This window comes from Lepus europaeus, chromosome 10 (genome assembly GCF_033115175.1).
Source record: "Lepus europaeus isolate LE1 chromosome 10, mLepTim1.pri, whole genome shotgun sequence".
Lineage (NCBI taxonomy): Eukaryota > Metazoa > Chordata > Mammalia > Lagomorpha > Leporidae > Lepus > Lepus europaeus.
In genome coordinates, this window is record NC_084836.1 from 7,511,711 (window position 1) to 7,536,522 (window position 24,812).

Here is a 24,812-nt window from a genome sequence, read left to right on the forward strand (position 1 = left end):
AGCATCTGGTCACCCCTGTCCACTCACTGACATTGAAGACTAAGGCCACTAAGAGAGTGGAGGCTCCTTTTGTGTGTGGAGGAGGGCAGCGGGCTGTGCATCCAGCAGTCAGCTTCCTCGAGGGTGGTCAGGAAGGGACACAGGACTTCTGTTTCATTGGGAGAACCCTCAGACGGCTTGCATCTGCAGATCCACTCCCCGCAGTGTGAATTGCCAATGCACCCCTCAATCCTCAGCCTGACAGCCGGAAGACAGCTTCCAGTTTTTGGGACTGGCTTGGGGAAGAGAGCTGGCTCAGTCTCATATCTGCACACAGACTTTTATTTAATCATGTTTTTTCTGGGTAGTAAACGTACGCTCACCCTCAGTTTTTCCTGAGGTTCAATTGCTCAGTTTTCTGCCCAAGAACAGGAGGACAGCCCTCCCATTTGCATGTGAGGGGCAAGGTACCTGGCGCCTTGATGCTTCTGACTTCTTCAACCAACTCTGCTGCTGTTCGTATTACTACAAAAGCTTCCTGGCTTCTAAAATTGTGTTGGGTATCTCTTATCTACTTCATCTTCTCTTCTATTCGCATCTTCCAGCTAAAATCATTTGTAAAAAGACTTTCAGAGGGAGGCTGGCACTCTGGCGTGGCAGGTGAAGCTGCCGCCTGCAACATCAGCATCCCATATGGGTGCCGGTTCAAGTACTGGGTGCTCCACTTCAGATCCAGCTCCCTGTTAGTGGTCTGGGAAAGTAGGGGAAGATGGCCCAAGTGCTTGGGCCCCTGCCAAACTCCTGGCTCCTGGCTTCATCCTGGCCAAGCCTGGGCCATTGCAGCCATCTGGGGAGTGAACCAGTGGATGGATGATCTCTCTCTGTCTCTCTCTTTTCTCTGCATAATTCTAACTCTCAAATAAATAAAACTTTATTAAAAATACTTTCAGTAGAATTTAAAGGGCAACAGATTAAGAACTGGGTTTAATCTACCATGTCCAGGCCTAATTTTTTGCCTCTACTTTTTCTACTCTTCTAAAACTGCTCTTTTCGATGTTGACAATAGATTTTTTGTTGTTGGATGCTTCCTTTTGAAAAAAGTTTGGATTTTAAAGGTTGTATGAAGTGTAACTGACATAAATATGAGAGTACTTCCGGGAGTTCTTGGAAAATGGAATTAAAAGGTAGGTTTATTGGGCTGGTGTGTGGCCTAGTGGCTGAGATGCCTGTGTCTCACAGTGGAGTGCCTGGGTTCCTGACTCTGGTTCCTGACTCCAGCTATCCACTAATGCGATTGTGGGAGGCAGCTGTGATGGTTCAAGTAACTGGGCTTCTGCCACCCACATGGAAGGCCTGGATTGGACTTCTGGCTCCTGGCTTTGGCCCCGTGCTGAGTATTTAGGGGGTGAGCCAGCAGACAAGAGAAGAATTCTTTCTGTTTCTATGCCTCTCATAAGTACATAAAACATTTAAGTTTATCTTGGTGTGAAAAAAATGTGAATGCTATGTGTAGTTTTTTCATAATATCCATTTTCTATTAACTTTCTGAAGACCCTTTGTATATTAAGCTCCATGTAGTTAAAGTACATAATGTGGTTTTCACTGACATATAAGTACACACACACAGAAACATCAACACAAGAAAGACAACATGTCTGACACCCAAAAGGCTCCTTTGTGTCCCTTTTTTCTGTCTTGCTCTTCTGGGTCAGGCAGCCATTGCTGCACTTTCTGTCATGAGTTTGCATTTTCTAGAGCTCACATAAGTCCGTATCAAACAGCATGGCCTCTTTTTCTGTCTGGTTCCTACTGCTGAGCGTAATTATTTTGAAGCACGTGGTTTAACGTACTGCTAATTCATTTCTCTTCCACAGCCGAGCAGTATTCCATTGCTTCGAATACATCACGACCTGATGAATGTCTGGGCTGTTTCCAGATTTTGGCCTTCACAGATAAAGCTGCTATGGACATCCTCTGAGAAGTCCTCATAAAGATGTGCACCTTCTTTTTTGTTGGGTAAATACCATAAACCTTGTGGCTCAAAAAATGGAAACTGATCACCTCACAGTTCTGGAAGTTCGAAACCTGTACTCCAGGTGTAGGCAGGGCTGGCCTGAGGGCTGAGGGTGAAGAATCTGGCTTGCAGACAGCTGCCTTCACCCCACATGACGTTTGCCCTGCCTGCCGGTCTCCAGGTCCACGCTTCCCTCTTTAATAAGGGCTCTATCCTGGACCACCTCTGAAAAGACTCTATTTCCAAACCTGCTCACTGCTAGTACAAGTACATAGAAACACAGCTGTTATTTGTGCATCAACTTTGCGTACTACAACTTGCTAAGCTCACTGCTCACTTCTGGAGTTTCTGTCAGATTTTCTACATGAGACAATCATGTGGACTGCTAATAAGATGATTCTAATTACTCATTTCCAATTTGGATGCCTCTTTTTCTGGCCTTGCTCTCACGGCTACAACCTCAAGTACAAACACAATGTTGAACAGGAGTGGGGGAATTGTTCATCCTTTTTCTTTGTTCTTAATCTAAAAAAAGCATTTAGTCTTTCACTATTAAATCTAATGTTAACTGGGGCAAGGATCCAAGTCCCTTGAGCCATCACCTGCTGCCTTCCAGGTGTGCACCAACAGGGAGCTGGAATCGGGAGCAGAGCTGTGACTCGAGCCCAGGCTCTCTATACAGGATGCAGGCATCCCAAGTGAAGTCAAAACCACTGCTCCAAGGCCCGTCCTCCACGAGCCACTCCACAGTGTACAGCTCAGGGTGTGGAGACTGTTCACACCGCTCTGCAGCCAGCACCACCATCTATCTCCAAAACTTCATCTTCCCCAACCGAAACATCTGAAACTCTGGGCTCCTTCCAGCGGTGGGGAACATCTGGCCCACAGGCTGTGAAATCATTTGGTCTGTCTCTGCCAAGGCAACCACAGGCAGGACCTGAAATTCAATAAACCTACAGCAGCCTAATTTTAAGTTGATAATTTTAAATGTCCTGCAAATGATGTTATAAATATCCAAATGGTGCCTGGCAGAATAAACGTTCCCCATCCCTGCTGGCAGTGACTCTGTCTTCATTCCTCGCTCCCACCAGTCCTGGTGATTTACCTACCTTCTGTTTCTATGAATCGGGTCCTCCAGAACCTTACGTAAGTTAAATCACTTGATTTTTATCTTTGTGACTGGCTCATTTCACTTGGTGTACTATCTCAAGGGTCACCTGTTTTGTAGCGTACGCCAGAACTCCCTTCCTTTTTAAGGCCGAGTAACATCCCATCCTAGGCACACAGCAAAATGTGCTTGTTCACTCCTCGCCCACTGTCAGGCGTGGAGCACATCCACCTGTGTGTGGCTGTGAGCGGGGGTACAGCTATCTGCAGCCCTGCTCTCAGCTCCAGTCTTCCTCACTACACAGAACATCCGCTCTGGGCGGCCGTTTCTCTCTGCCCTCTGAATGACGTGTAACACAGCAGCCAGCCACCTCTACTGTGAAAATCTGCTTTGCCCTGGGCTGCACTCTCCTGCTGCTCCTCCTCTCCTTCATCCATCTTAGGGTCTCTGGGTCGTTCCTGACTCAGAAAGCTCACGTGTGGTTGTGAGAGAGCTTCCTCCTGCCACTCGGGCATCAGCTCGAGAGCCAACTCCTGGAACACACAGCTTAGCCTGGCAAACAGCTTAGCACTCTTGTCCCTGTGTCTTGTCATCTGTCTCCCCAACAAAGAATGCACATTCTTTGAGGTACACACCTTGAAAGTCTTATTCACTATAAACCTGACAAAAAGAGATTTGAGATGGATTTGCTGCTTGAAAGATATCGCTGTTTCCCTTTCTTTTAGGATTGCCTAAACATACATTTCCCCAGGTTCTGTCCTTGGACCTCTCTGCTCACATTCAGCCATAGCAATTTCATCTTATCTCATAGTTCCAACTGTTAATTAATTAATTAATTAATTTTTTTTTTACAGGCAGAGTGGACAGTGAGAGAGAGAGAGAGAGAAAGGTCTTCCTTTGCCGTTGGTTCACCCTCCAGTGGCCGCCGTGGTAGGTGCACTGCGGCCGGCGCACCACGCTGATCCGAAGCCAGGAGCCAGGTGCTTATCCTGGTCTCCCATGGGGTGCAGGGCCCAAGCACTTGGGCCATCCTCCACTGCACTCCCTGGCCACAGCAGAGAGCTGGCCTGGAAGAGGGGCAACTGGGACAGGATCGGTGCCCCAACCGGGACTAGAACCCGGTGTGCCGGCGCTACAAGGCGGAGGATTAGCCTAGTGAGCCGCGGCGCCGGTCCCAACTGTTAATTTTTAAATTTTATTTATTTGAGAGGAAAAGAGACAGAGCTCCCATGTGCTGGTTCCTTTCCCAAATGCCTGCAATAGCCAGGGCTGGGCAGAGCCAAATTCAATCCAGGTCTACCACATGAGTGGCAGATACCCAACTACTCGAGCTAATACCACTGCCGTCCAATGTCCACATTGGATAGAAGCTGAAATGCGGAGCCAGGACCAGGATCTGAACCCAGCTACTCCAGTGGGGGACGTGGGGGACTTAATTGCTAGGCCAAATGCCCAGCTCTCAACTACTAAATTGAGTGATTCCCAATTCTCCATCTCTAGCCCTGTCCTATCCTGGCTCCACCCCATAACTGTACCTGGTTGACAGACACTGCCACGTGGGTAGCACCCCAGTGTCTCCAACTCAGCTTGCAACACCCTTCTCTCATCCCCACCCACTCACCAACAAACCAATAAAACAAACAGCAAGACACCTTCCCTACAATACCCAAATCAAGGGTTATCTTCCCCATCATGGCACTAACGTCAGAAGGAATTCACTGCTTTGACACAGGCACACGTTTAACACCAATGTCATAATCCAAACTGGAGGGTTACCTCTCTCACCACAACTGAAAGTTCCGAACAGGCAAAGGCCACATCTTACAAAATGTTACATGCCCATATGCTGGACAACAGCAAATACGAGGTTCCCAGTTAAGTGTTTGTTGAATTAAATAATTAACTGAGTGACTACCAAAGTATATCAGCTGGGACAGCACTTGAGCCATCCCCTGCTCGTCTCAGGGTATAGGAAGCTGGACCAGAAAAAGAGTGGGGACTCAAAATCCCACGCTCTGATCTGGGACGCGGGCAGAACGAGTGGCGATTTTAATGGCTACACCAAACACCCACGTCAGACTTTTTACAGAGCGTAACTTTCATGTTTAACTTCTGAAAGTATGGATAAACAGGACAGATGTCTGGGTAACTGAATTAGTTCTACTCAGTTTTCTCTTTCACATGCACAGCAGGGAAATCCAATCAGCCCTGCAGAAAATATAGAGAATCGTGGGAAAAGAAGAGAATCGTCACCGTTCTGCAGAGCCTGCGTGCAGGGGTTTCTGAGTCCCCAGGGATGCCACTCCGTCTCCCCTCAGTCACTAGGACAGACGCAACCAGACCAGCAGCACTTTCTGAGAATGCGCCAGGTCACATGGAATTGTATCCTGGTGGCCACTCTGGGGAGTAAAACCAGTTCTAAACTAACGTGAGGCTCTCAGTAAATGCCTGGAGAAGGGTGAGAGAGGAGGAGAAGGGCTGAAAACAAATAAAGAGAAACGGAAAGGACCCTGGTGTGAAACTGTCTAGGGTCTGCCGTCTAGGAGCCGTCTAGGGTCTGCATGCAGCAGTGCCTCGGGAGCCTGCTGCACGGGCTCTGTTCTGTCTTCCCAGTAGAGCAAGACAACTGTCCTGTACTCAAGGGATCAGGATCCGTGCTTCCCAACTCCTGAAGAACAACATCTCTCTCCAGCAAAAACTAAGGAAGATGTTGTGCATTAAATCCTCATTCTCCACAAAGCCTCCTGTACCAGCCCTGCCCACCCCTAGGCAGCCCTGATGTGTACCGTACAACACTCACCTGGGCACTTTGTAAACCATACTAACCTCAGTTATTAACTAAGATTTAAAAAAAAAAAACTCATTTATTTACTTGAAAGTCACAGTTACACAGAGAGAAGGAGAGGCAGAGAAAGAGAGAGAAAGAGAGAAAGAGATCTTCCATCTGATGGTTCACTCCCCAGTTGGCCACAATGGCTAGAGCTGCGCCGATCCGAAGCCAGGAGCCAGAAGCTTCTTCTGGGTCTCCTACACAGGTGCAGGGGCCCAAAGACCTGGTCCATCTTCTGCTTTCCCAGGCCATAGCAGGGAGCTGGATTGGAAGTGGAGCAGCCAGGTTTCGAACTGGCGCCCATATGGGATGCCAGCGCTTCAGGACAGGGCTTTAACCCACTGCACCACAGTGCTGACCCCCGAACTATGCTTTTTAGAACATATTTAGTTTCCACTGGGGGGGGGGCGCGAGGAGAGGAAACAGAATGGTTCACTATTGGTTCACTCACTAAATGCCCACAATAGTCAGGGCTAGGGGCCAGGCCAAAGCCAGGAGCCAGGAACTCCATCCCCATTTCCCAAGTAGGTGGCAGGGACTCAAGCACTTAAGGCATAATCTGCTGCCTCCCAGGAGTATTAGCAGGAAGCTAGATTGGAAGCAGAGACGCTCGGACTTCACTCAGGCACTCCGACATGAGATATAGGCACCCCAAGCAGTGGCTTAACCTGTTGTGTCACATGCCCACCTTCCTTTTCTTAAATGTTTATTTATGTTTCATCTATTTGAGAGAGAGAGAGAGGATATTAACTGTTCTTAACATTTTATCTCTGACTTCAGTTCCTAAACTTTCCCTTAATAAGAAGTCTGAACTTGTCATTTTAGGTACTCCCCAAGTAAAGACGACTTCTATCTCCCAGACAACATGAAGAGAGCCTAACCCACTTTCTTCCTTTCCTCCTCCCAATACCCGCTACCACCAAACAGAAGTGAGCAAAACAGAGTTCCCTCTGGCTTGTGAACCTGATGCACCCTTTGCACACTGCCTTCTTGGTTTCTTCTCTCTCTTCTCAATGTGCACAGATGTCCTGCAGTTTGGAATCTTCCACTAACTCCATCTCCTTTTACTTCCAAATTTCCTAAAGATGCATGGGAGATGTTAGCCACCCTCTTCCTTTTTTACCATTTAATTTCCCTTTGACCCATAAACCCTGGTTTCTGCTCTTCCTCCCCCAGTGAAATGGCACACTTCAACTCCATTAGTAACTTCTTTTTAAAATCTTTCCTATAATGGAAAACTTCAAACATATACAAAACAAATACAAAGGCACCCCAATGTAACCTATCCCTAAGCATCAACAGGTGTCAGCACTCTGCCTTCTGTTCTACCCAGTCCTCTACCCTACTCTCCACCCCTACTCAATTGTCACTTTACAGTTTCATCAGATAAAATGTACCTATGTTGTAATTTTAATATTTTCTAAAATTTTTATTTATTCGAAAGGCAGAAAGAGAAAGAAATCTACCAGCTGGTTCATTTTCCAAATGCCTTCACCAACCAGGGCCTGGGCCACGTTGAAGCCAGGAGCCTGGAACTTCATCTGGATCTTTCCATGCGAGTGACAGGACCCAGGTACTTGAGCCATTATCTGCTGCCTTCCAGAGTGTGCATTTGCAGGAAGCGGAATGAAAAACAGAGCCGGACTCAAACTCAGGAATTCTGATATGGGATGTGGGAAGCTGTGTCTTGTGTGTCTTGAACCACTGTGCCAATCAATCCCTCCCCCCACCCCATTCCTACAACTGTGTTTGATTATAATAATTGTATGTAGCAGCCCTATCAGATGTAGAACATATTCATCTCTCCAAAATATCTTCTGGTTTACTTTCTCTTTTACTAGGTTTTTTTTTTTTCTTTTTAAGATTTATTTATTGATGCCAGCACTGTGGCGCAGCAGGTTAATGCCCTGGCCTGAAGCGCCAACATGCCATGTAGGCACCGGTTCTAGTCCCGGCTGCTCCTCTTCCAATCCAGCTCTCTGCTATGGACTGGGATAGCAGCAGAGGATGGCCCAAGTCCTTGGGCCCCTGCACCACGTGGGAGACCTGGAAGAAGTTCCTGGCTCCTAGCTTCGGATTGGCACAGTTCCGACTGTTGCGGCCAATTGGGGAGTGAGCCATCGGATGGAAGACCTCTCTCTCTCTCTGCCTCTCCTCTCTATGTGTAATTCTGACTCTCAAGTAAAAAAAAAAAAAATAAATCTTAAAGAAATAGAAAGATTTATTTATGGGGCCGGCACTGTGGCAAACTGGGTAAAGCTGCCACCTTCAGTGCCGGCATCCCATATGGGCACCAGTTACAGTCCTGGCTGCTCCACTTCCCATCCAGCTCTCTGCTATAGCCTGGGAAAGCAGTGGAGAATGGTCCAAGACCTTGGGCCCCTGCACCTGTGTGGAAGACCTGGAGGAAGCTCCTGGCTTCAGATCAGCCCAGCTTTGGCTGTTGTGACCATTTGGGGAGTGGACCAGCGGATGGAAGACCTCTCTGTCTTAGTAGGGAGCTGGATAGGAAGTGGAGCAGCCAGGACTTGAACTGGCACTCATATGGGATGCCAGCACTGCAGGTGTCAGCTTAACCTGTTACACAACAGAGCTCACCCCTACTAATTCTTAAAAAAGGGCTGGCAATGTGGCACAGTAGGTTAAGTATCTGCCCTCCCCCTGCAACTCTGGCATCCCACCCCAGGGTTCAAGTTCCAGTTGCTCTGCTTCCTGAAAATGCACCTGGGAAGGCAGCAGAAGATGGCCCAATGACTTGGGCCCCTGCAATCCATGTTGGAGACTTGCATGGAGTTCCTGGCTCCCGGCTTCAGCCTGCCTCACCCTGTCACAGCCTTTTGGGTAATGAACCAGCAGATGGAAGATCTCTCTGTCTCTGTCCTTTCTGCCACTGTACCGTTCAAATAAAATAAGTCTTTACAGGAAAACAAAGCAAAAGAAAAACCCAGATGCCACTTCTCAGTGCTCAGCCTCCCCGGCTGCATGGCAGCAGCTGATGTTGCCAACTGCAGCTCTTCTGGAATTTCTCTTGAGAAGTTCCCAGCGCAGCTCTGCCTCCAAAGCATCCCACGTCCGAGGCCACCAGGGTTTCCTACACTTCTTGGGAGAGGCCAGGAGCTCTGACAGCTGCTCCTCTGTCCTCTGTCCAGAACGTGGCTCTTCCAGCTCTCACGCAGGAGGCACCTGTCCTTTCGCTCTCATCCAGCTCCCTCCTTGACTGCCTGAGTTCACCCTTTCAGACACCCCACACGACAGGGCTTTATTTTATTTTCTGTGTAATACTTACCCTAGCCTTTCGTTATCATCTTCACTTATATGTACTTATGTATCTCACTAAAATGTAACCATGTTGAGAGTAGGAACTATGTCTTTTTTGGCTCATGTTATATCCCTGATAACACATGCTTAAGATTTATTGGAAAAAACTTGGTTTAGCTCACAATCACTATGTTTGTAGAAAATTCCCTATTTGCCCTCATAAACAAATCTTTTCTGGTTTCTTCCTATTAACAGACATCCACATGTTACAGCGTCATAGTACTATGGCAATTTCCTGCACTAACATGAAATCATCCCAAATGTAAGGTTTTAAACCAAAAGAAAATATGTGGCGAGGGAGAAGGACGCCACAAAAACCCAAACTAAACTAGGACTGACGAAGCTGAAGTTGTAAACGACTTCCTGAGGACAGAAGTATCTAGTTACTCCAAGGATAAAAAGAATGGTCTTGGCCGGCGCCTTGGCTCAATAGGCTAATCCTCCACCTTTGGCGCCGGCACACCGGGTTCTAGTCCCAGTCGGGGTGCTGGATTCTGTCCCGGTTGCTCCTCTTCCTGTCCAGCTCTCTGCTATGGCCTGGGAGTGCAGTGGAGGATGGCCCAAGTGCTTGGGCCCTGCATCCTCATGGGAGACCAGGAGAAGCACCTGGCTCCTGGCTTCGGATCAGCACAGTGCACCAGCCGCGGCGCACCTGCCACAGTGGCCATTGGAGGGTGAATCAACGGAAAAAGGAAGACCTTTCTCTCTGTCTCTCTCTCTCACTGTCCACTCTGCCTGTCCCAAAAAAAAAAAAAAAAAAAAAAAAAAAAGGTCTTTTATCCTTAGTCTAGTTGATTCTGAACTGATACTTCAGTAATTAAAAAAAAAAAATCAAGACAGCTAGTCTTTTCCCCCCAAGAAGAAGGTAGAAACTGAGTTTATGGCACAATAAAACCTTCTACATTGGTCTAGCTACAGGCTTACCAAGCAATTTCCCACAATGTAAACGCACTAGCCAAAGGATCCAAGAACCCAGTCTTCCTTAATTTAGTATTTTGTTATAGATCAATAAATTAGGAACTTTGGAAGGGTAGATGCACCCTTCGGAAAGCCTGGGGTGTGGATCTTACATGTCCTGAGTGTGTGCTGAGGAGGTTCCTAGAGCGACGTGTGTGTCTCACTGGTTCTGCGCAGCCTCGAAGAGAGGCAGGTGTACGTATGTCTACAGTTCTGCTCTGGCTCAGGAGGAAGGAGATTTGGTGAGAAAGAACAGCACAAGAGCACAGGACAGCACAAGTCCTTCTGCTCGGCCCTGTAGGGGCTCACAAAGAAGTGAAAGTGACTGGGCAGGAGCAGTTGCTTCTCTGACCCCCCTCAGAAAGTTCTGCAGAGGTGAGGAGGGCATGGCCTCCCTAAATCCAGTGATGGCACAGGCCAACAGGCAGTGAGAGCTGATGTGATGGGAAGCCGGTCACATTCTATTTCCTTTTCCAAAATTTTAATGACTTATTGATGTGAAATTTACCTAACATAAAAAGAACATTTTAAGATGGACAATTAATGTCATTTAGCATGCTTACGATTTTGTGAAGCCCAAAACCTCCACCTGGTTCCAACACATTTTCATCATCTAAACGGATACACAGAGCCACTGAGCAGTCTGTGCCATCCACTCCTCAGTCCCCAGAAACCACTAGCCTACTCCACACATGTCACAAACATGAAATCAAACAATGTGTGTCTGTCCGTGCCTGGCTTCTTTCACTTAGCGTGATACGTGGGGCTCCTGCTCCCGCAGAGACGACAGGCCAGGGTAGGGGGAATGGTGGCAGCAGAGGGTCCTTCGGGTGGATCTGGGACAAAGGATAATGCAACCACGGTTGCTGGGGGCTGTTCAGGAAACAGGAGACCCCCCTCAGGAGCTCCCAGGGAGAACCAGAGACAACTCCGAGTGGGGAGAAGGACAGCGAGGGAGCAAGGGGATCCTAAGAGCTCCATGGAACCAGGCCAGGGAGGAGCCAAGGAAAAGCAGGACACAGAGGTGTGGAGGCACAGGCAGCCATGGTCACACAGGGTGTGTGGAAGACAGGTCCCCCAGCTTTACATGAGAAACCAGACGAACAAATGACCAACTAAAAATGCACCATGGAAAAGTGTCTAAAAATCGCTCGTGCCTACCCCTGCACAGCAGGATTAAGAGCAGGCTTCTGCCTTTCCTTTCTGTACTTCCAGCTTGTTTTAATTTTCAAAGGCTATGTAACTTTCCTAACAGAACTTAAAAGGTACAGTACTAATATTCGAGAAATGAACTGCCAAGTCCTCTGTAGCGCAGTGAAGTATGTTTTCAATTAGTCACGTAGCATAACAAAAATGTATACTGAGGAGAAAAAACGCTTTCTGGTCTTAGCTTAGGTCCAAATTTAAACCAGTGTAACTTCTCCTGACACAAGACTCCCACTGTGCTCCTCCCCAGCCTCCAATGTCGACCTCCAGCAGGCCGCCGGGTGGACACGACACAACGTGCTGACCTTGGAACTGCCCTCTCCCGGCGCCTCCCCTTCCGTGGTCTGCATGGCAGTGGACGCTGCACGAGCTTTGTGGAAACACAGCCGCCGCCTAGGACACAAGAAAAAGAACACATAAGGATTCAGGGTAAAAATTGTTTTTTTTTCCAAAAGTTTAGACTAAAGTTCTGTCACCAAGAGCATTAAGCAGCTTAGACCTGTGTGCGTGTGATGTGTATGTGCATGTGTGGTATATGCAATTGCATGCATGTGTATGTGACACGTATGTGACGTGTCCACATATGTGCATGCGCACATACATCTGAGGAAGGCAGGAGGGATGTAGGACGGTGGGACGCTCCCCACCGTGGGGCAGGACAGCAAGGAAAGGCTTGCGGCACTGGACACTGACAGTTCTACATTTCTGCCCCTGTTTCACTTGGCTTCTGGCAGAGAGACTGTGGAAATCTTTTTTTTTTTTTTTTTAAAGATTTATTTATTTATTTGAAAGTCAGATTTACACAGAGAGAGAAGTCTTCCATCCATTGGTTCACTCCTCAACTGGCCACACTGGCTGGAGCTGCACCGATCCGAAGCCAGGAGCTTCTTCTGGGTCTCTCACGTGGGTGCAGGGGCCCAAGGACCTGAGCCATCTTCTACTGCTTTCCCAGGCCGTAGCAGGGAGCTGGATCAGAAGTGGAGCAGCCGGGTCTCAAACGGGCACCTATATGGAATGCCGGCACTGCAGGCAGTGGCTTTACCTGCTATGCCATAGTGCCGGCCCCAACTGTGGAAATCTTCAACAACTCTTAGGGATGTCAACCTGCAGAATGGATGCCCTGGGAAGATACGCTGCAGTAGTTTGCACCACCTGGATACTAAGTGGGCTACAGGAACTGCTGGGCTTCTTGGCTTTATAATTTATGTTCAACATTTTTTTAAATTGAAGTTAAGAAACATTTTAATGGCTAATCTCATTTACTTTAAGCAAATATGCCTAATAAACTGCCAGTTGATTAAAAATTTCTTTTAATTTATTTATCATGAGGCAGAAAGGCAGACTGACGAGAGCTCCCGTCTTCTGGCTGACTCCCCAGATGCCCTCAACAGCTGGAGCTGGGCAACGGTCAGGCACTCAGTCCAGGCTTCCCAAGCAGGTAACAGGAACCCAATTATCTGACACATCACCACTCCTCCCAGGGTCCACATTAATAGGAAGCTGGATTTCAGGAACTAGAGCAGGGTCTCAAACCCAGGTACTCAGATATGAGACACAGGTGTCTTAATCACTAAGCTAAAGCCCTACCCCACTTATTTTTTATAGGAGATTAGACTCTCTATGGGGCAAAACAAGAAAAAGCCATAATTTTTCCTCCAAGAACGAGTCAAGCAAAAGTTTAAAATTCTGAGAATTAAAATGTGCCAAAACTCCTGAATCTCTATTAATGCATTCGATATGTATTTATCACGGAATGATCAACAGACACAAATCTATCACAATGCAGGCATGGTCACTGACAAGTCTGACAAAGGCTTTATTTTTTATTTATTTGTTTTTACATAAGGCAGTATAATTTATTTTTTTCATCATGACTCTCGGGAAAATACTTTAAAAGTCTCATAGCAACAAACTGTAAGCTTCAAAAAGACACTAGCTGGTGAATTTCTGTTGCGTGTGTGTAGACATCTCTCTACAAACGCACCACAGCCTGGTGACCTGCTCAGTCAGCCTCGAGCTGAGATCAAGATGTCATTCCAGGAAGCTGTCTCCTTGCTGGTGGGTGGGAAGGGGTATCAGGTTATCTGCTATATGCACCAAACAAGACTTTTTTGGGAAAGACTGTGTATTTGTGTGATGCGAAATGTGAAACTAGCACAGTGGAAGCTCTCAATCAGCCTGTAATCCCTCACTCTCAGATGGACCAACACCACCCACTCCCTATGAGACCCACAGGATGCCCACAGCAAGAGGAACAGCATGGCTGGCGCCGCAGCTCACTAGGCTAATCCTCCACCTGCAGCGCTGGCACCCCAGGTTCTAGTCCCGGTAGGGGCGCCGGATTCTGTCCCGGTTGCCCCTCTTCCAGGCCAGCTCTCTGCTATGGCCCGGGAGTGCAGTAGAGGATGGCACCTGCATGGGAGACCAGGAGAAGCACCTGGCTCCTGCCTTCGGATCAGCGAGATGCGCTGGCCGCAGCGGCCATTGGAGGGTGAACCAAAGGCAAAGGAAGACCTTTCTCTCTGTCTCTCTCTCTCACTGTCCACTCTGCCTGTCAAAAAAAAAAAAAAAAAAAAGAGGGACAGCATTTGCCCCTCACCTGTTAATAACACTCACACAAAAACTGAACTGCTCTTTCCTTGAGAATGAAGTTCACAGCTCCAGAAAAACCTAACAACAAGTCCAGAAGGATTTGCTATGCAGACTGCTCCCCAAATGTGTTCACGTTCTCCCACTTCACCAAAATCAGCTGCATTCCACAGATGATGCATTATCGGAGTGGCTGAGCTGAGAGCACCATGCACGCCCCCAGGCCCTGGCTCAGGCACAGCCCGGGATCCGGAGCTCTTCACTCTCTGCTTGGCCCAGATCCATGCTGCCTGCTTGTGTGTCCCATGCTCAACTTGCTGCTGGCTGGGCTCAGCCAGGGGGAGGTCCTGGCAGGAAACAAGAGGGCGGGAAGAAGGGGGGGTAGGCAGTGGTGGGGACTCTTCGGAAGAGGCCCCTGCTCTCACATTGCAGGCTTCTCCATCTGCTACGGCTTGCTTACTTTGTCCTTTCCGGATGCTCCGGTCCATCTTTCTTACATCTCTTCAGCATGACTTGCCCAACTGCAGCAGCTCCCTCTTCTTCAACAGCCACAGCTGTTTGCTCTCGCCGACTCCTCCCCCAACACTGAACTCTGTCCTCTGTATTCCCTAGGCCCTCCCACCTCCACCTTCAAGGCTTTATCAACGACTGACTCGTGCCCCTACATTCACTTCCTAAGATCCAGCATCTCTTCACAAGATCCCACCCTATCCTTGGGCCACTCACCAGGGCCCAAGTAAGCATCACTCTCCTTCCCCAGACCTCTACGTCCCAGTGTGCTCACAGCAGAAATCGTTCAGGGACACTAGCCGAGGACCTGAACCACTCAGGTGCAGGACTGGGAGGGACAGGGAGCAGTGACTGTGGCTGTACCTGTAAGTCAGGCCCACATAGAGAAAAGGACAGTCTCAGCTTCCCTGTGGAAACTTGGCGGTAATGGTTGTTCTGAGGACTAGCTGATAGCACACCTACACCTGGTACTCAGGACCCACAGGCAGGTGCTAAGTAAGCGATGTAGACGGCCCACTCACAGAGACCTTCCGCTCCTCTGCATTCTTCCGTCCCCAGCTGTGCTCAGCCAGGCCCTGGAGCTGTGCTGTGGGAGAGGAAGGCGGCTGCCCATTCCCGGAGCTTTCCCTGCTGGCTCCCCACCACCTGCACACACTCCACGCCAGAGGAGGTACAGGATCTTAGCTGAATGTGGGTTCGGAACATGAGAGAAGACAGGCGGAGCTCAGCCCCTTCTTCCGCTTTCTCTGGAAGCCAGCTGCCCCAGGGAGCACAACAGTGCTCCTGGCTCCAGCCCCCACACACACAGGACGCTCCCAGCCGGCCGCGACCTTATCCATCTGCTGGGTTCTGGGTTCCATGTCAACAAGTTCACTTGCCTGTAGATGAAGTCACGTTCTCCGAAACAGCTCAACAGTGACAGAGGCAAGCGGTGGCCTCCCGAACGCCTCCTCGTACCCATCTCTCAGCTGGAATACAGCTCACTCAGGGGAAGAGCAGTGCTATTTACTGGGTCTCAAAGACCCTGACGTCTGGTGATGGAACTGGAACCGTGACAAGCAGAGATGATGTCATATTCCAGGGAGTAATAAATCACATGTGGGATTTCTGAGGCTTTTTCTGGGGCCAGGGCCTGGGCTGTGGATGGCCAGAGTGTTTTCTAGGAGAAGTTTACATTAGGCCACACAAGTTGGGCACCAGTTTTCAGCTCCTGAGGCTGCATTAGTGGTTTGTAAGCCACAGCCACACAGTATTTTGACCCTAGTGGTGATCGTAGTTAAGGCAACTTTGCCGCAGGTAAATGGCTGTTTCTATAGAGACCAGGCTGGGAGCGCCAGGCACAGAAGCCTTCACAAAGGTTTGGGGGCTTCACAGGCCTCACCAAGAAATGAGCCACAGAGGGTGTGGCCATGGGGTGGCGGGACTGAAAGCTCAGGGAAATGTCGTCAGCTGCTTAGGTGGCCTCAGGGTGCACTGGCTCCTCCGGCCTCGCAAGCAAACACCACTGTGCAGACTTCAACAGAGGGAACAAGGAACTGGGCCTGGCGGCTTCAGCACATGGAGACCTGCGCTTGGCTTGAATTATGCCAGCACAGCTCTTCCTAAGCAGGCAGGGCTGAGGCAAAGATTAGACTTTGAAGAGACTTTCTTCACACAGGCCCTTTTAGTCAGCAAATGTAGACTGATGATCTGCTGCATATAACTGCAAAGAAGGTGACTTTCAAACAGCACAGGCATCACAAAACCTGGGTTTATATGGGTGACTCAGAAGCAAAATGGAAATGAGGAGGTTTCTGATGGAAGGAGGACAGACAGAAGGAAAGACAGACAGATGGAAAGCAGAAGAGAACTAGGCATGCCCAGGCTGACTCAGGCTTACTGATTAAGACCAATGCACCAATGCACTTGGGCCGGCGTTGTGGTGCAGAAGGTTAAAGCCCCAGACTGCAGCACCAGCATCTCATGTGGGCGCCGGTTCAAGTCCACTTCCGATCTTCTGGTTCTGCTCCACTTCTGATCCAGCTCTCTGCTATGGCCTGGGAAAGCAGTAGAGGATGGCCCAAGTCCTTGGGCCCCTGCACCCGTGTGGGAGACCTGGAAGAAGCTCCTGGCTCCTAGCTTTGGATCAGCTCAGCTCTGGACTTTGTGGTTATCTGGGGAACTACTGGATGGTTATCTGGGGAACCACTGGATGGAAGACCTCTCCCTGTTTCTCTCTGGCTCTACCTCTCTCTGTAACTCTGTATTCCAAATAAATAAAATAAATCTTTAGGGGCCAGTGCTGTGGCACAGTGGGTCAACGCCCTGGCCTAAAGCGCTGGCATCCCATATGGACGCTGGTTTGAGACCCAGCTGCTCCACTTCCAATCCAGCTCCCTGCTATGGCCTGGGAAAGCCATAGTGGAGAATGGCCCAAGTCCTTGGGCTCCTGCATCCATGTGGGAGACCAGGAAGAAACTCCTGGCTCCTGGTTTCAGATTGGCTCAGCTCCAGCCATTGTGGCCATTTGGGGAGTGAACCATCAGATGGAGGACCTCTCTCTTTCTCCACCTCTCTTCTCTTTGTGTAACTCTGACTTTCAAATGAAAAAATAAATAAATAAATCTTTAAAAAGAAAAAAAAATCTTCATTAAAAAAAAAAAAGACCAATGCACTCAAAGACAGAGCTGGGGAAAGTCAGCAGAGAAAAACCTTCGCTGACTCTTGATGCCTTGCCCCACATGGGACAGTATCAAGCTTTTACGATTGCTGCCCTGATGACACCCCTGATGCATGCCATCGGGGGAGAAGTGACTCAGCTGATGAGTGAGTCTGGAAGAAGAAACCAGACTCGCACTGTCTGGCCCCTTTCCCTTCCTCTTCCTTTGGGGTTGCCTGTCCTGCCTGTATCTTCCCTATTCTAGGCGGATTTACTGCATATCAGTGCTGCTGGGTGAACAAACTTGCTAAGTCCTGGAGTCTGGAATTAAAGTGCCAACTGGCCCTCAGATAGAAGCCATTTTTCCTATATCAACTTTATTGGTAATAAATAAAAAGTGACATTTTGATCTCTAACTACATAACTCCTCTCCCCTATCCCTCTATTGGTTCAGAACTTGGGAGGGGTAGATAATAGTATTCATTGCATCCCCCTGGGTCCCTACTTACATACCTGTCTTCCCTCAGAATTAAGTTCAGCTTTCTTTATCAGTCTTATTTCCCCAGTAATCTTGTTATCATAATTTTGCATTCTTGAAATATTTATTTATTTATTTAAAAGGCAGAGTTAGAGAGAGAGAAATCTTCCATCTGCTGGTTCACTCCCAAAACAGCTGCAATGGCTGGGGTGGGACCAAGCTGAAGCCAGGAGCCTGGAACTCCACCCCAGTCTCCTGCATGGGTTGCAGGGATCCAAGCACTCAGGCCACCTTCCACTGCTTTCCCACGTACATTAACAGGGAGCTGGATCGGAAATGGAGCAACATCCCATATGGACGCCGGTTTGGGTCCTGGCTGCTCCACTTCCGATCCAGCTCTCTGCTATGGCCTGGGAAAGCAGTAGAAGATGGCCCAGGTCCTTGGGCCCCTGCATCCACGTGGGAGATCTGGAAGATGTTCCTGGCTCCTGGCTTTGGATCCGCGCAGCTCCGGCCATTGCAGTCAATTGGGGAATGAACCAGCGGATAGAAGACCTCTCTCTCTCCCTGCCTCTCCTTCTCTCTCTGTGTAACTCTGACTTTCAAATAAATCAATAAATCTTTAAGAAAAAAGAAGTGTATGATGAGGAGCGGTCCAGCCAGGGAGTGGCAGAGGGTCTGAGGTGTGGGTGCTCAGAGTCCTGAAAACGTCAAGTCAGCATAATCAGAGGGTGAACAACGGCACCAGAGCTGCCAGCAGATGCGGTGATGGCCTGGAGTCTGCTCTCTGCCACAGCACATCATTCTCCTTGGGGCTGGCACCAGTGAGTCCTCCGTGCGAGTGATGGACAGCCTTGCCCTGGCACTGCGCTCAGCACACACAGGAAGGACTCCATAGTTGTTCACGACCACATGGGGTAACACCATGCAGATTCCCTGTGAGGTCTCCTGTAAAAGCCAGCAAAGACCTCAGTATCTTGGAAGCCCTCCTGGACGCAGGTCTCACTTCAGCCTGTCTGGCCTCACCTGCTAACGTCTCTCTCTCCTTGTGCTCCAGTCCCATGGAATCCCTTGCAGTGTCACCAACACGCCAGACTGCTTCAGGTCCCTGCAGCTGGATCTGCACCACTGTCTGCCTTTCCCTCCCCTGGAGCTGCCAAGGAGAACCCTACTCATCGCTCAGGATCCAGCATTTATGAAGTATTTCCTGATCCAGCTCTAGGCAGAGTGACAGGTCCTCCTTCAGCGCCCCCAGGGGGCTGTGTGTGAACTCTATTATGGAACTGCATTGGATATATTTGCTCTCAAAGATGCCTCTATGTAATAGCAATCGGACTGTTAAATCTTTGACACCAATATTGTTCTCTTGTTAATCTCTGTATTCAGTTTACTTAAACCATGAACCTGGCATGTCAGATATTCAGTAAGTTTCTATGTAAGAATGACTTAATTGACTAAAATGCTTTTTATTTAAAATGCAGTAAACATCAATTCAGTCAACATTTCCTGAGTCACCACCACACACCAGATGGTGCTGGCCAGTGCGGTGTAATGGAAGGAGCTCTGGTTTCGAGGGGGCAGAATCACTCCTGCCATTAGCTTGGTAATCTCGGGCAAGTTACTTAACTTTCTAATCCTTGGCATTTCTAGCCATAAAACTGAGCAGGAAGAGGTGTGACAAGGATTAAATTAAATAATGTATGTACAGCTCCTAGCAAGGTGTCTAGGAGCAACCAATAGGCATTAAAAAGAAGTTAGTGCCTTTCCAAGAAGTCTCCAAGGGCTTATGGACTAGTAAAGGAGACAGATACAAATAGTGCTAACGTAGGATAATGAATAATTTATTAGTGCAGTAACAACAGGTGCTATCAGAACTCAGATGACAAGGAAATCCTGTCAAGGGAGCCTGGGAGAAGAGGCCAATAGGAAAGATACAAAAAGGAAGTTGCATTCTTTCCCTTTCTTCCAAATCCTAAGCAAAGAGGAAAGTATCAACCAAGGCATGGGCCATGAAAAAACTCTAGCTAGGGCACAGAAAACCATCTGGTAAGATCTACACATCACTGCTTTTCAAAAAATAAATAAATCTTTAAAAAGCAGCAGCAGCAGCAGCCAGAAACAGATTGAAATTAGGCTTTCAATGGTTTACAGGATAACAACTGTAGCAAGCAGAGTCCATGAGATCTTCTTAAGCAAAGGAGTGGCACTAAAAAAGCAGCCAGGAGGTCGGGTGTTGTGTCACAGTGCACTAAGTAATTGCCACCTACAACACCAGCATCCCACATCAGAGAGCTGGTTCAAGTTCTAGCTACTCTGCTTCTGATCCAGTTCCCTGCTAATGCACCTGGGGAGGCAGTGAAAGACATCCCAAGTATTTGGGACCCTCTACCAACACCGGAGACCCAGATGGACTACTACACTCCTGGCTTCTGCATAGTTCAGATTAGACTGTTGTGGCCATGTTGTGGGGGAAACCAATGGGGGGATACAAGCGCTCTCTCTCTCTCACTGCTTTTCAAATAAATAAGTAAATTTAAAAAAAATTGGAATCAGGTTTTCAATGGTTTATAGGATAACAACTGTAGCAGGTAGGGGCCATGAGAGCCCTTTAAGGAAAGGAGTGACGTGACCACATCTCTCACGTATGAAGCTTGCTTGCTGTGGCAGTCACAAGGACTACAGGCAGAGAAGCTAGGAACATGCTTACATAAACTTAGAATTGCTGATCCTAACCAAGTGAGTTCTCGCTTTGTAGTACAAGGCACCAAACATCAGCATTAATCCAAATACCAGTACTTTCTAAAGAGACCAACCATGGTGGCAGTGCACAGTGCCGACATGCTGGGCTTGGAGCACCCTTCCCTAAGAACTCTGGGGCAGCCGCAGCAGCACACGCTTTTCTCTTCAACACAGAGACGTTCCTATGTCATTGCCGACACCAGGTGGATATAAATTTTAAGATTTACCTTTGATAGTATCCCAGGGCAACACAAGCCAGTGAAGATGAGTCTAGGTTACATTCAGTGCAAAAACAAGCCAAAACCCTGAAAAGAGAGGAAAATCACAGTGAGCCACACGCTTGCAGCAAGACAACCCCAGGAGGCAGCAGAGCAGCTACCATCCAACCTCCAAGGTCGCAGCCGCCAGCCCAGGAACAGCAAGATCCTCTGCAGAAGGCAAGTACACTAGCCTGTACTCCGGGATGGAGCTCTGGGCTCCTGACTTCAGCCTGGCCCAACCCTGGCTGCTGTGGCCATTTGGGGAGTGAACCAGTGGATGGAAGCACTCTTACTCATTTGCGGTCTCTCTTTCTCTCCTTCAATAAAATGAGTAAATCTTCGGGGAAAAGAAAATGTTTTTGGCACTCACTGAGACGAACAGGCATTGATGCAGAGGGCAGACTGTTGGGAAAATTGGGAAGTGTTCCAGGTACTATCTTTTTCTTTTTTTTTATTTTTTAAGATTTATTTATCGCCGGCGCTGTGGCTCACTAGGCTAATCCTCCGCCTTGCGGCGCCAGCACACCGGGTTCTAGTCCCAGTCGGGGCGCCAGATTCTGTCCCGGTTGCCCCTCTTCCAGGCCAGCTCTCTGCTGTGGCCAGGGAGTGCAGTGGAGGATGGCCCAAGTCCTTGGGCCCTGCACCCCATGGGAGACCAGGATAAGCACCTGGCTCCTGCCATCGGATCAGTGCAGTGTGCCGGCCACAGCGCGCCAACCGCGGCGGCCATTGGAGGGTGAACCAACAGCAAAGGAAGACCTTTCTCTCTGTCTCTCTCTGTCCACTCTGCCTGTCAAAAAAAAAAAAAAAAGATTTATTTATTGGAGCCAGCACTGTGGCACAGGGTAAGCCTTCACCTGCAGCGCTGGCATCCTATATGGGTGCTGGTTCAAGTCCTGGCTACTCTACTTCCGATCCAGCTCCCTGCTGATGGCATGGGAAAGCAGTAGAAGATGGCCCAAGTGCTTGGGCCCCTGCATCCACGTGGGAGACCCAGAAGAAGTTCCTGGATCCCGGCTTCAGAATGTCCCAGCTCCAGCCATTACAGCCATTTGAGGACTGAACCAGCAGCTGCAAGATCTCTCTCTCTCCACCTCTCTTTCTTTCTCTCTGTCTCTCTCTCTCTCCACCTCTCTCTGTAACTCAAATAAATTTTTAAAAATCTTTAAAAAAAAGATGCTATAAACTTGAGTCATAAATATTCAAAAAAAAAACCACCTTGACTGCCTCCATCACTGGCAAGTGGTCTAACTTCCAGCAAGACATCCACAAGAGACATCTGAAGTGAAAGAGCAGAGGTGAGGTGAACAGAGCAGCGCCAAGGGCACCCAGAAGGGCTGCCCCTGGCGGCAGACAGGAGGGTACCACCTGTTGAGCTCTGTGAGTGGGGCAGTTCTAAAGCCACTATGGAAGACAGTATGGAGACACCTCAGAAATCTGAATACAGACCTACCATATGACCCAGTCATCCTACTCCTGGGAATTTACCCAACGGAAATGAAATCAGCATATGAAAGAGTTATCTGTACCCCCATGTTTGTTGCAGCTCAATTCACAATAGACATATAATCAACCCTAGTGCCCATCAACTGAAGACTGGATAAAGAAATGGGATATGTATACCATGGAATACTACACAGCGGTAGAAAACAAAAAACAACAAAATCTGGTCATCTACAACAAAATGGATGAAACTGGAAAACATCATTCTTGGTGAAATAAGCCAATCCCAAAGGGACAAATACCACAGGTTCTCCCTGACCTGTGATAACTAATAGAGCACCTAAAATTCAATCTGTAGAACTGAAACTGACGCTCTAAGAAGCAATGACTTGAACAGCTCTTGTCTCCACTGTTGAGGAACATTTTGTTACCACTATTTGTTTAACTTTTTTTTTTTTTTTTTGACAGGCAGAGTGGACAGAGAGAGAGAGAGAGAGACAGAGAGAAAGGTCTTCCCTTGCCGTTGGTTCACCCTCAAATGGCCGCCGCGGTTGGCGCGCTGCAGCCGGCGCACTGCGCTGATCCGAAGGCAGGAGCCAGGTGCTTCCTCCTGGTCTCCCATGGGGTGCAGGGCCCAAGCACTTGGGCCATCCTCCACTGCACTCCCTGGCCACAGTAGAGAGCTGGCCTGGAAGAGGGGCAACCGGGACAGAATCTGGCGCCCTGACTGGGACTAGAACCCGGTGTGCTGGCGCCGCAAGGCGGAGGATTAGCCTAGTGAGCCGCGGCGCCGGCCTTGTTGAACTTTTTTTTAAAAAATTTTATTTATTTATTTGAAAGTCAGAGTTACACACAAAGAGAAGGAGAGGTAGAGAGAGAGAGAGAGAGAGAGAGAGAGAGGTCTTCCATCCACTGGTTCATTCCCCAATTGGCTACAACGGCCAGAGCTGTGCCAATCCGAAGCAAGGAGCTTCTTCTGGGTCTCCCACGCAGGCGTAGGGGACCAAGGATTTGGGCCATCTTCTACTGCTTTCCCAGGCCATAGTAGAGAGCTGGATCAAAGTGGAGCAGCCGGGTCTCAAACCAGCATCCATATGGGATACCAGCACTGTAGGCGGCAGCTTTACCCACTATACCATAGCATCAGCCCCAGAGCTCTTTACTTAACACAGAGTTAATCATATGTGTATAAAGTTAAATGAAAATAGACCACCATGTTCCTAAAGTTGTAATTATGAACTGTATGGAGTTTGTATTCATTAAATAAAAGATTTCTGGGGAGAAAAAAAAAGACACCAAGTTCATGAAGAGGCACAAATAATATCAAAAGCCTAGGGAGGATGTGGATGCTACAGTGCAGTGGGAGAAGTCACCAAATCCTATATCAGAGTGTCTAAGGCTGAATCTCACTTCCACTTCTGATCCAGCTCCCTGCTAACGCACACCCTGGGAAGCAGCAGCTGATGGCTTCAGTACTGAGGACCCTCTTACCCACATGGGAAACCCAGATAGAGCTCTTGGCTCCTGGCTCCTGGCTTCAGCTTGGCTCAGCCCTTGTTGTTGCAGGCACCCTCTGCTTTTCAAATAAAATAAATACACTTCAATCACACACACACACACACACACACACACGCTAACAGAGCACAGGAGAGACATGTCTGCAACAAGCAAACAGGAGAGAATGTCCATGGCTGCAAGATTTGCACACGTGACTTCTGGGATTTCAGGCCACTCCCACATGAGCGCAGCACTTGGGAAATTCTGCAGCAATGTTCAAGTCTGTCCATTCCTGGAAACAACCCATTTAGCCCCCAAATCGGCTCCAGCTTTTATGCTTTTCCTCTTCTCTTTCCTCTCCTAGTCCAGCTTCTTGAAAAGGCAGCTGTGACTCGACATCCTTCTCTCTCATTCACTTGTCAATCCCTGTGATCTGAATTCTGTCCGTATCAATTTCAGTTGTCAGATACAGTGGACATCATTGGGGCATTCCTGCTTTAACCTTTCTTTGGGGGCTGCCACTGTGGCACAGCAGGTAAAGCCGCCACCTGCAGTGCTAGCATCCCATGTGGGCGCCGGTTCGAGTCCCAGCTACTCCACTTCCAATCCAGCTCTCTGCTGTAGTCTGGGAAAGCAGTAGAAGATGGCTCAAGTGCTTGGGCCTCTGCACCTGCATGGGAGACCCAGAGGAAGATACTGGCTCCTGGCTTCCGATTAGCATAGCTCCAGCCCTTGCAGCCAATTGGGGAGTGACCCAGTGGATGGAAGACCTCTCTCTCTCTCTCTCTCTCTCTCTGCCTCTTCTTCTCTCTGCAAGGGCAGCTCAGAGCAGCTGGCTCTCACACAGCGCTTACTTAGCACAGACCACTTGGTTCCTCAAGTCTTCAGAGCAAGGCCTGCGGCCAGATTTTACCGCAACTGTTGGTTACGTCAGAATTAAACACAGCAGAGATGATGGACATGTTCACTAGCTGGTATCATTATTTCAGATGGTACTCATAAATCATAAAGCCACTCTGCCCCCACAAATATATACAACTATATCAATTTACAATAAAAATTAAAAAAGAAATAGATTATGCTCAGTTTTGGTAACCAATTGTATATATATTAATTGTATGTAGTTTTTAAAAACATCAAATGACTTTCTTAAAATTTTTATTTATTTATTTGAGAGACAGAGAGAGGTGAGAGAGAGAGAGAGAGAGAGAGAGATCCTCTCCATTGGTTCCTTCCCTAAATGCAC

The 24,812-nt window shown here is 48.5% G+C and overlaps 1 protein-coding gene across 2 annotated transcripts in view; it reads right to left on the bottom strand.

The window, feature by feature from the left end:
• The window catches only part of TNRC6B (trinucleotide repeat containing adaptor 6B), a 295,987-nt gene that overhangs the window by 190,486 nt on the left and 80,689 nt on the right, over window positions 1-24,812 (bottom strand). The window contains exons 2-3 of one of the 2 annotated variants that reach the window (XM_062202813.1): window positions 20,594-20,671; window positions 11,718-11,805 (exon numbers count right to left, since the gene is read on the bottom strand). In XM_062202813.1, coding sequence (XP_062058797.1) covers window positions 11,718-11,762 — 45 coding nt within the window. In that variant the 5' untranslated portion in view covers window positions 11,763-11,805; window positions 20,594-20,671. Of the gene's footprint in view, window positions 1-11,717; window positions 11,806-20,593; window positions 20,672-24,812 lie in introns of those variants that run through there. The other variant, XM_062202815.1, reaches the window with a different exon arrangement.